Source organism: Denticeps clupeoides, chromosome 19, assembly GCF_900700375.1.
Source record: "Denticeps clupeoides chromosome 19, fDenClu1.1, whole genome shotgun sequence".
Classification (NCBI taxonomy): domain Eukaryota; kingdom Metazoa; phylum Chordata; class Actinopteri; order Clupeiformes; family Denticipitidae; genus Denticeps; species Denticeps clupeoides.
The window spans coordinates 2,909,264-2,921,468 of record NC_041725.1 but is presented as its reverse complement, the minus strand read 5'-3'; the positions used below and the strand labels follow the sequence as shown (position 1 = coordinate 2,921,468).

Genomic DNA, 12,205 nt, shown 5'->3' with positions numbered 1-12,205 from the left:
TTATCAGCATTTAAACAAGTGTGTGTGCATGTGTGTTTATGCAGTCGTGCTGTCCGGTTCCTGTTTGAGGTCCTCAGTAACTTTGATGCAGAGCAGCAGAGGCTTTTCCTGCAGTTTGTGACCGGGAGTCCTAGACTGCCTGTTGGAGGTGAGACTTATTGCGTACACCCTCTGGATCCCTCAATTCACTTCTCTTCTGATTTTAGATTATCTTCCATTCCACCCATTTGCTTTCATTGAGCCATATGTTCTGTTTGCTGTGATTTTCAGGATTCCGTAGCCTCAACCCACCTCTGACCATAGTACGGAAAACCTTTGAGTCCACAGAGAACCCGGACGACTTCCTCCCCTCAGTCATGACGTGTGTGAATTACCTGAAGCTGCCTGACTACTCCAGCATTGAGATCATGCGTGAGAAACTGTTGATGGCGGCCCGAGAAGGCCAGCAGTCCTTCCACCTCTCCTGATCTCATCTGGGAACGCTGTCCCGTTCAGAATGCCTTCTGCCACCGCTCACGGAATCCTGACTTCCGCCTAGGAGTTTGTCATTTTCCCCCTTTTTCTTTCATTTTTTTGTCTTTTGTAATTAACTACATTTAAGGCACATGGGCACTGCCATCCTATTTAGAAAAAAAACAGCTTGCAGAAATTATTGAAAACAAACCAACCCAGAGACTTTGGAATACAATTGCTGCCCTCCCACCAGACCAGGTACATGGCATTACATGGCTCACCTAGAATGAAAATAAACATGGAAAGAAATCAGTAGTTTAATAATGTTATAAAAAAAAATTTAAAGAATACCTGGGTGACATTTTAATCATGCTTTGCTGTATGATATAAAAAATGCAGGTTGGGAATTTTTGAAAGTAAAAAAATAAAAGAAAAAGGGATCTTCCTTCTCTGACATGGTGACATCACTGTGTATGGGGGTGGGCAGGGCAGGAAGGGGACCCCATTGAGCAGGCTAGGTTCACTATAGCTCCAAAGATCATTTGTACAGACAGATTTGCAGATTTTGCTCATTCAACACATTTGATAGGATAGCCGTGTGTGTTCCTGTTGCCCTTCAGATCGTCTGTCAGCTTTCCGTTCGCTAAATTCCCCTGGGTTGTGTGTTGCTTTTTTCAGTTTGCCTCTTTTCTCCACTCTACTTTTTTATTTTATTTTTTTGGTCCCTCCTTTTTTGAGTTGCAGTTGGTTGAATGCGGGTAGTGATTTAAAGCATAGTATCCTTATACCGACGATTGATTTATTATTATTATTATGGTTCTTTTTTTTTTTATCCAAGTTGAAATGACGTTCTGGCCCACATTTAAAGAGTCTGCACACTTCTGAGGAGGAGTTTTACCCAGTGAGTTGGATTTCAGGAAAAAATTAAATATATAAATATATATATATATATATGTAGACATTTATTTCTCATACTTTGTTATAGTAGTATGTGTCTGCTTAACTGTGGGGACTTGACACGCCAGCATGGCTGTAGATGCGTGGGGATGGATGTGTTCGGCACAGCAGATTACTACCAACTCAGAAAAAAGAAGAGATGCACACACACACAAAAAAAAAAAAAAAATCTCATTTTATTGTTTAATGGCCAGGTATCATTTCATTAAAGTTTATATGCAGTACTCCCACCCGGATTGTGGTGCGACGTCTGCTTTATTATTATTATTTTTTACTTTCTAGTTCCATTTTTTCCTTCTTGCTGTAGTTAATTTTTTGCACTGCAGTCTGTGGCCAGGAGAGGGCAGCAGTGTTTACTCTCCTGGTCCCATTGTTAATGTGCTGGTTTCTAAGATCTGCAATAATTTACTGCATCAGGTTCGTGTTTTTACCTGAACTTAAATAAACTGTTTGACTCAGCTGTGGCTTTCTCTTTTTTTTTTTTTTTTTTTTTTTTTTTTTTAAAAAGAGGTTCAAAGCTCCAGGTTGGCGGTCATGTTGTTTCTTGGATGCCTTATTCTATTTTTCTTTGCTTTACACAATTTGTGGTCATTCAATGATCTCAAATGACATTTACAATTACGGCATTTATCAGACGCCCTTATCCAGAGCGACTTACAATCAGTAGTTACAGTGACAGTCCCCCTGGAGCAACTTGGGGTTAAGTGTCTTGCTCAGGGACACAATGGTAGTAAGCGGAATTTGAACCTGGGTCTTCTGGTTCATAGGCGAGTGTGTTGCCCACTAGGCTACTTCCACCCCAATTATTATAAATTAGACTCTTCCTCTCATATACTTATCTGGTCCTAGTGGTTTTGTGAACGCGGAGGGCTGGTTCAGGTTTTTGACCAAGGAAAGTTACAGTGTGTCCTCAGCAAAAAGTGTGAAGAAGATCCATACCTGCATATGAAGATATCTCACTTGGCTTTGGAGGATCCAGTGGGAGATGAGGAGAACACCATAGCACAGTGCTCTTAAAAAGTTCTTGGGAGTCTCTGGTAACTTGGACTGGACCACTGACTAGACTGATGAAGTAAAGGACCTAACCCTTTATTTCAAATCTGATGCACCATGCAACATCCACAGTGAGGTCCAGAGGTCAGATTGCCATATTTTGCTGAGTAACAGTAACAGATAGCAGTAATGACAGTGAACCAGTGTAACAGTGACAGATATGAGAAATGACAGTGAACCAGTGTAACAGTGACAGATAGCAGAAATGACAGCAAACCAGTGTAACAGTGACAGATAGCAGTAATGACAGTGAACCAGTGTAACAGTAACATAGCAGAAATGACAGTGAACCAGTGTAACAGATAGCAGAAATGACAGCGAACCAGTGTAACAGTAACGTAGTAAAGACAGTTTATTAGTGTAACAGATAGCAGTAAAGACAGTGAGCTGGTGTAACAGTAACAGATGGCAGCAACAACAGTAAACTAGCGTAATAGATAACAGAAATTACAGTGAACCAGTGTAACAGATAGCAGTAGCAGTGAACCAGTGTAACAGTAACAGATAGCATTAAGGACTGTGAACCAGTGTAACAGTAACCAATAGCAGAAATGACAGTGAACCAGTGTAACAGTAACAGATAGTAGTAAAGACAGTTTATTAGTGTAACAGATAGCAGTAATGACCGCAAACTAGTGTAACAGATAGTAGTAAAGACAGTGAATCAGTATAGCAGTAATGACAGTAAACTAGTGTAACAGATAGCAGTAACAGCAGTGAATCAGTGTAACAGTAACAGATAGTAGTAAAGACAGTTTATTAGTATAACAGATAGCAGTAACGACAGTGAATCAGTGTAACAGTTACAGATAGCAGTAATGACAGTGAACCAGTGTAACAGGAACAGGTAGCAGTAATGGATAGTATTAATGACAGTTAACCAGTTTAACAGTAACAGGTAGCAGTAATGACAGTGAACCAGTGTAACAGTAACGGATCGCACTAACGACAATGAACCAGTGTAACAGTAATGGATAGTATTAATGACAGTGAACTAGTTTAACAGTAACAGGTAGCAGTAATGACAGTGAACCAGTGTAATAGTAACAGGTAGCAGTAACGACAGTGAACCAGTGTAACAGTAACGGATAGTATTAAGGACAGTGAACCAGTTTAACAGTAACAGGTAGCAGTAACGACAGTGAACCAGTTTAACAGTAACAGGTAGCAGTAACGACAGTGAACCAGTGTAACAGATAGTAGTAAAGACAGTGAAAGAATAATATCAGTTTGCCTCTCTGACTTTTTACAATCCAGCTTAAACAAGCAGGTAAGACATTTGCAGAATGTGCAAGGTATTATGGGTTCGGAGACCCGGAAGTGGTGAGTATGTTTGTGCTTGTCAGAGCTTAGTATATATAACTTCACTCCCATTAGCAAATAAAATACTCACTGTTTTGTATTGAAGTATACAGAGAGACAGGCTTGAAGGACAGATCAGCATTTTAAAAGAATTTTTTGTTAGCACTGAACATGATTTGCACATGCACAGTTGGGACAGTGAGAGAATATGCTTTTTAATTGACATTAATGGGCATTCTGTCACCCAATTGCATGGACATTTAAGGGCAGCAACCTGATCCACAGTTATTTTGTCCGTACTGTAATGCAGAAATGTCACCTTAAGTTATCATCACATGGGTGTACTGAGGATGACTGCAGTTAGAAAAACTTTTAGGTGCAGGGTTTATTAAATGTCATCCTATCATATATACTGTGTGTGTGTGTGTGTGTGTGTGTGTGTGTGTGTGTGTGTGTGTGTGTGTGTGTGTGTGTGTGTGTGTGTGTATATATATATATATATATATATATATATATATATATATATATATATGCCTGCAAACAGTATACTGCCTGTCGTATTTGCACCTCCTGCAAAATGGTTGTGTGTGAATTGTGGGTAGCATGTTAACAAAAAAAAAAAAAAAAACGGAGCAACTGAGTTATGTGAAAATACTGGACTTTTGCCATATGTGCGTTGCATAGAAGATTCTGCCCAGTAGTCAGGTACCACCACACTGGTTTTTATGATATTTGAAGCATAGTCTGCTCTAAATACTGTACAGAAAATGAAGACTTATGATCTACAGATCTGCCCAAGAACTATAATTTCTTCTATTAAGCTTGTTTGACCATCAGCTTGTGGGGAAGTGTGCATGTTTTGGCAGTGTTTCTAACATGAACACCACCAGTATCAGTGCACAACACGTCTCCAGTGAGTACTTAAAATGGATCACCATGGAAACCAGAGGAATTGAAGGGAGACTGCGGTGGGGGGCTGCCAATATCCCATAATATTAGTGAAGGGTTTGAGTACTATTCAAATTGACTCCAGATCATGATTACACATTGTAATAATCAGTACACAGTTATAATCATATCAAATATTTGATTGCAAGATGTGATTATATGAATTTTTTTAAACAACATGAAGCATTACAGTATACACTTATTTTTTATGAATAAAAAATAAATGATTAAAAAATGGTCATTAACAAAGTTAGAAATAATGATGTAGCTCAGGGGTTCTCAACCTTTTGCAAGCCGGGCCCCTCCAAAGCTGGTTCATTGCAGTTGGGGCCCCAGTGACACCAGTATCAATGCTGCAGGAGCTAAAGAGTTCCTTCAGTCTTCTGTCACTCTTCAACTCAATAAGCTGCATATCAATCGATAGCTCGTTTGCTGTGCACACAAACGGATCTGGAACCCACGCAAAAGAGCGATAATCCTCTTTAATAAAAGTGCTCAGACGCTGACTGAAATAGGGAGGAGTGTATTTTACAAAAACTAAAGGAAAGCTTGAACTGTAGCCTATATTCTGACTAGTATTCTGACTCGATTTTCTGCATTTTTCGTATCCGTAGCAAATATTTTGAGGGGTGTTTTTGACAATTGAGAGCCACCAAATGACGGATATGAAAAAAAAAAACCGAACACGACAGTAAATTTTTGTTTGTTTATTTATTTATTTATTTATTAATTAATTTTTCCTCCCATCCTGTAGCCTACTCGCGCCCTCCGGCTGAGAACCACTGATGTAGCTGATGGCAGATTATAATCATTATAATCAAGATTATTAGTTGAACCTCTTAAAATGACAGACTTGTGTCTTGGACTCATGTTGTTGTCTATGGTCAGAAAGCACACACACACACACACACACACACACACGTAATAAACAGGAACTGCTGCAAAATACGAATCGGAGAGGAATCTAATCTCACTGCACTCTGCCTCTCCGCCGAGTGTATACTGTAATGCATATTGAAATGGCTGTGAAAGTAGTTCATCTCCTCCTCAACCGGAGACCAGATCCACTTTGCTGGTTCGAATCCCGAGCCACCAAGGTGCGACTGTGGTGCCCTGATCAACGTACCGTGCCCACACACTGCTCCCCGGGCGCCTTTCATGGCTGCCCCTGCTTACCAAGGGTGATGGGTTAAAAGCAGAGGACACATTTCATTGTGTCACCGTGTGCTGTGCTGCAGTATATCACATCGACAATCACAGCCAGCACTTCTCTAGTTTATCACTCTAGTTTGTTGTTTTATTGTCTTGATCACAGAGACGCTGTGCTGCTATCTGCGATTTGTCAAGATTCTGATGAGCCTCCAATAGATCAGTGTAAAGGTGAAGCCATAAAATATTTCTAAATTACGAGAAGCGCCCATACACACGTCAGCTGTCTGTACAGTCTAGACATTGGATAATATCTGCTGCTGTGTTTGTGTGTGTCCAGATCTGCCCGGACCTCATATTAAAATGAGCAGTATCATATCGAGCAGCTAGTTCGGCATGGCCTCTTTAATCCGCTAATGACAGTGCCAGAAGGCACACACACTTCAAACAACTCTTAACGCCCACCCTGTTCCCCTCCTGCACTGACCCACTGGATGAGTCTGTGGACAGAGAGAGTCAGTCGAACGAGTGACTCGTGGGTCGAGCCTCGCTTGTGTGCGTGTGTGTGTGTGTGTGTGTGTGTATAAGATTGCCAGGTTGCAGTCAGTGGAATGTATGAATTCTAATGCAGGTAAAGCGATTCCTCTCCTTCACTTCTCTCTCCTTATTGGCTGTGCTCGGGTAAGATATTCATCCTGTGAAGCTGCACTTTGTGCTAGTTTATTAGAAACAGGAGAAATATTCATGAATGCAATCATACAGGAATATGAAACGTGCGTGCTTGAGACATTTAAACAAAAAGTCAATATCATGAGGGAGTGTGTGTCGTCACCTGTCGTCACTGAGCATCAGAGGCCACTACAGAGCAGGAGGAGCTCTCTCCCTCCCTCCCTCTCTCTCTCTCTATTTTCCCCTCCCTTCCTCCCTCCCCTTCTCTCTCTCTCTCACTCTCTCTCTCTTGTTCTGTGTCTCAGTCGCACGGCACTCAGCGCCTCTGCAGCATCTTCCGCCAGCCTCTCTGCCCGCTGTCTCTGTCACTCACACACACACACACACACACACAAGCCGAGGACGAGGCAGGTGTTTGTTACGAGGAAAAAAAGGAAAGGGACTAGAATCATGGGCCGTGTCTCGTGGAGGAAAGATCCCGCAAGCCTCCTCATCCTCTTCTTCTTTTTCTCCGTGGCTGTGTCCGCCACACCTTTAAGTTTCGGTCCAGCCGCGCCCATTGGCGCGACCCTGCCGCCGGACCCCTGTGAAGGGCGTCCCTGTCTGAACGGAGGCGCGTGTGTCCCCCGGCGTGATGGCGAACCCATCGCTGAAACTTTGCCCAACTCCTGGTCCTACACCTGCACCTGCAACCCTGGGTTCACTGGCCACAACTGTGAGGTGAGTGTGTGAGTCTTCAAAGTCAGATTCGCTGTGTGTGTGTGTGTGTGTGCGTGCGCATTGTTTAATATCCCCACGTCTAAAGAGTTGATGGAGCTGTGAGGAGTGCTGTGTTGCTGTGGCAACAGCTCAGTGGGAGAGGAGAGTCGCTGCTCTCGGCACTATTGGTGGGATAGAGAGTGTGTGTGTGTGTGTGTGTGTGTGTGTTTTAATTAGTAATTATCCATCACACCATATAGTCAGAGTGGTCAGGATTATGTTCTACTGTGCTGAGCCCAACCTGTGTGTGTGTGTGTGTGTGTGTGTGTGTGTGTGTGGTTATAACAAGCTTTAGCTGTAACTCTCCTCCTGCTCGTTCATCATTGTTAGAATAATGAACGCTGCCTAGCGGCAGAACTCACCGAATCCTGGATAATAAACAGGATAGAATGTTATGCCCATGTGTGCTCTGCTGCATGGGCTGGGTCATGGTAATGATGATGATGATGATGATGTGGAATAAGGGTGTGTGTGGATGCTGCGAAGGTCGTGTGTGTGGCTACTCGCAGTAAATAACGGTGGACTGTGCGGGACCTGCACTCGCCTGTGTCGCATGCCGGCTGAGCGATTGAGGGCTTGCGTTCTGAGACTTTGTGATTGTGTGTGTGTGTGTGTGTGTGTGTGTGTGTGAAGGCTGAAGAACAGCCTGGGGGAGATCACCTTGGTGTATACGCTGGAGAATTCAGGGAAGGGTATATGTGCGTGTCTGTGGGAGTGGAGGTGACTCCCAACAGGTGGAATCCTGCAGAGACATCATGCTATGCCAGGTTGTGTGTGTGTGTGTGTGTGTGTGTGTGTGTGTGTAGATGTTTTAGTAGGACATTTACCCAGGGACAGTGTTCTCTCGGAATAGCAGCAAGCCTGTGAGCGTGTGTCAGGTGATTTTTTACTCGTGCGCTCAGTCCCCGCGCCACGGCTCTCATCAGCAGAGGAGAGAGAGAGAGGAGGCTATCGATTCCCATCCTCTCTCTCCCCTCTCGTTTTTACCATGGTAACGGACGAGGCAGTTAACAGTAATTCAGTTGAAGGCTGGTCCCTGCTTACAGTGTTGTGTACGTCACAGAAACGGGAGGGGAGACGCAGAGATAGAGGCAATGAAGGAGGTGAGGAGGGGAGAAAAGGACAAGCGAGGAGAAGGTGTCCAGCCAAGCTGTCCTACTGAAAAATCAGCATTCGCTTTGACAACAAGAAACCCCAACTGGACAGGAAGTAGAAGTGTTAGCGGTAATGACACATGCACCAAATATCAAAATTTGTTGCGTTAATAAAAGTTATAGAATTATAAAATGAGCTGGCTGAAGCTTAATACAGCATTTACCAGACGCACTTATCCAGAGCGACTTACAATCAGTAGTTACAGGGACAGTCCCCCCCTGGAGACACTCATTGCTCAGGGACACGATGGTATTAAGTGGGGTTTGAACCTGGGTCTTCTGGTTCATAGGCGAGTGTCTTACCCACTAGGCTACTACCACCCATCTGTGTCCATAAAGAACCACCAGAACCACGAGCTGCAGTAGTGAAGGGGACAAACACAAGCCCAATGGGAAATTCTATATCCAGAACTAAACACAGGACATGGACAAGACTAAATTGGAACACTCACACAAGTTGTAGACTCATGGGCTACGAGGCTGGTGTGTCTATATAGGGCAACTTCATCTTAATTCATAGTTTATAAATGAATGCCATCAACATGTTGCCACAAAACAAGTCGCAGTCTTTTTTCTTTCTTTTACTAGTCCAGCACATCCTGTCTTGCGTTTCAACTCTGGCACTTTTAGAAGATGATTGATTACTCAGTGTAAAGTTGATTTATAGACTAAAACCTTAAATATGACAAAAAAGTCTTTAGTATAGTATAGTGTTCTGGATTTTTTTAGAAGGGCTAATGACTCATGATCCCTCTGCTTTCTGCAATAAAAATTCAGATCACATTAGCATCATTCTCCTGCTCCCACAATTCTACTGAGTTCTACATATTTCTAATTCACGTGGCTGTGCATCACCTTCTAAATGATTATGCAAACTGTGTTTACGTGTCGAAGATTTTGTTTTTCACTATTAAACTCATGGATGGTTTTGTGTCTCAGCAATGGCTGAAATTAATATCCTGTGATAATTAGCTTGCAAGATGTACCCTGTCAAAGAACAATCTACTGAAGAAGGACGTTCCACAAAAAGGATCTCTTTGCTGCTGAAAAGCATGAAATACTTGAATGTCTTGGACAAGGTATAAGAAACCTAGATATTTCTTGAAAACGTGTTCAGAGATTGGTGGCTGATTCAGAGCATTTTACATTGACATTTTTACATTTACAGCATTTATCAGACGCCCTTATCCAGAGCGACTTACAATCAGTAGTGACAGGGACAGTCCCCCTGGAGGACTCAGTGTCTTGCTCAGGGACACAATAGTAGCAAGTGTCTTGCTCAGGGATTTTTAAACCTGGGTTACCCACAAGGCTACTACCACTCTACAGAGCACATACAGGTTTGTGTAGATAAAGGCACAGTGAAGAAGGTTTCTGCCAGACGAACACTTCGAATTAGAAAACAATTTAGGAAAATCTGAAATAACTTGGAAAGAAATGTATACCAGTCCAATAAAGTGGACACAATAATTTTTTCCACAAATTTCAAATAAATTTTTCTACAGTTGAATGAATGGTTCAAAACATGTTTCTTCATAGTGTAACACAGCGTGACTGTTGTCCTCTGTCTTTGTAGACTTTCCCCATAGGTTTCCATTCTGGGATCTTCAAGTGGCCTGTCTTACGAATGAATCGGAATCAGAAAATGTTTCAACAATGATCAAGAAATATACATGCAAAAAAAAAAGAAAAAATGATTCTGGAGGAAATTTGCTTATGTAAAGACTGCCACAACACACAAGGTCACTGAAAGACTCAAGACACAGAGACACAAGAATAACATAAAATATAAATATGAAGAAATGAGAAGATTGCAGTAAACCATAAGTAGAAATTCAAATGATCCGCACTAGAGGTGTGAACCTTCACTGGTCTTTGATTACATTCATCAATGCCTGGTAGGGTCTCGTTCTCACGGACGTCTGAACCAGGCGTTTTTCTGCTCATCAAAGCATGGATACAGAGTGGTAGTAGCCTAGTGGGTAACACACAAATTTAATTTAATTTTTAACTCTTTTTACATGGCATATTACCTTGTTATACTTTGTCACTTTATACTTTGACTCCACCTATTTGCACACCTTCACCCTACCTGTTACACATATTTTATGTTTTAGGTTAAAGACGTAAAACTGTAATATTTGGTTATGTTTGCAATATTTGCAATAATCTGGTCTGTAGCAGTCGCTAAAGCATTTCACTGCATATCATACCGTGTATGAATGTGTATGTGACAAATAAAAATGTTTAACTAGGAACACACTCGCCTATGAACCAGAAGACCCAGGTTCAAATCCCACTTACTACCATTGTGTCCCTGAGCAAGACACTTAACCCTAAGTTGCTCCAGGGGGGGACTGTCCCTGTAACTACTGATTTTAAGTTGCTCTGGATAAGGGCGTCTGATAAATGCTGTAAATGTAAATGTAATAAATGATACAGGCGTTCAGCACCAGCATTTGGTTGGCTGTGCATTTGGATGGCATCAAATAGTGTTACATGCAGCGTTTTTCTTGCCGCATATTTCTGCCGAAATCACAGCGTTAAACAATGTTGAAGGCAGCCACAGTCACTATTGCCATGACTTTTTAACTAGAATTTTTTACTGCCAGCAGAAAATCACCAAGCAATATCAATATGATATAATCAATTATGTTCTGCAAAGCATCAATGCAGAATCATCCACGTCTGCATAGCGATGCATCGATTATGAGATTCATTTCAACACTATCAAACTCCACACTGTTGACCCAGTTAGGCACTGGCCTGTTCTAAGAACAGAACATTCTACAGTTTCCATGACGATGAGGGTGGCGGGGCTTCGCTGTGCCTGCAGGTGAGACGCTGGATATAAGGACAGGCAGGGTTCATCCAGCGAAAAGTCCATTTAATTTTACTAGACAGCACAAAGCCAAAGAAGTTTCATCCCAGATGTCCCACAAGACAGTTAAAATGATGAAAATGTTGCGTGGTTCTTTCATCTCAGCAGCACTGCGGGGCTGGAGTTAATGGGATTATCCTCCTTAGTCGGACTGAACACGGCACATTTGGCTCTGTGACCTTTACACGTCGGTGGGGTGGGGTGGGGACCGATAGCTTATCAGCGATGCAGGGCGCACTTTTCTCTTGGGGAATAAATACGGTGCTTTTCTTCAGATGCCGGTTGGTACGGCGATAGATGTCTTTGCAGAATATTGTGTGTGGAGCGGTTTAGAGGTCAGTTGTCAGGAGGGAGCTATTTTTAGGATGCTGTGTGTGTGTCTGGTACTCGGACGTGTCCTTAGAAGACTCGTTTTATCCAACCAGAGCTCAAGACAGATACCCTTTGATGTCATTCCCCCTCCCCTTCATTTAAATCCTGAGTCACTCTGGGAGGGGCTTGCTGTCGTATCTGCTGTGACGTCAGAAGATGCTCTCTGTCCTACACTGGAATGCGTCATGCTACGCTAATGAGCCGCTTGTCAGGATGCAGCAGCCACCGCGGGGGTCTGCAGTAAGGATGGCAGGGAGCGTATGTGACACCCAGACACAATCTGGGATCAGACACACTTTGAAGCGTGCGGTTCCTCTTCTCTTCTGAGGATTAGCGCGGTCTAACCGAGGATCAGCAGGCCTGTGTGAGGGATCAGTGCGTCCCTGCAGGGGGATCAGGGAGCAGAGGCCTTCCGCCATGTCATCATTTAAAATGTATGGGCAAATGTGCACACATTGTTACCGGCAGCATGTGGGATACATTTTGCACTTGAAAGTTGGAAAATGGG

The 12,205-nt window shown here is 42.8% G+C and overlaps 2 protein-coding genes across 11 annotated transcripts in view; both read left to right on the top strand.

Moving 5' to 3' along the window:
- The window catches only part of trip12 (thyroid hormone receptor interactor 12), a 40,191-nt gene extending 38,323 nt beyond the window's left edge, over positions 1–1,868 (top strand). For 9 of the 10 annotated variants that reach the window (XM_028961689.1, XM_028961688.1, XM_028961685.1 and 6 more), the window contains 2 exons: positions 45–148; positions 271–467. In XM_028961689.1, the coding sequence (XP_028817522.1) occupies positions 45–148; positions 271–467 (301 nt within the window). Of the gene's footprint in view, positions 1–44; positions 149–270 lie in introns of all 10 variants that reach the window. The other variant, XM_028961692.1, reaches the window with a different exon arrangement.
- Positions 1,869–6,828: 4,960 nt separating this feature from the next.
- dner (delta/notch-like EGF repeat containing) overlaps positions 6,829–12,205 on the top strand; it is a 30,289-nt gene continuing 24,912 nt past the window's right edge. The window contains exon 1 of the mRNA XM_028962972.1: positions 6,829–7,251. Coding sequence (XP_028818805.1) covers positions 6,982–7,251 — 270 coding nt within the window. The 5' untranslated portion in view covers positions 6,829–6,981. The remainder of the gene's footprint in view (positions 7,252–12,205) is intronic.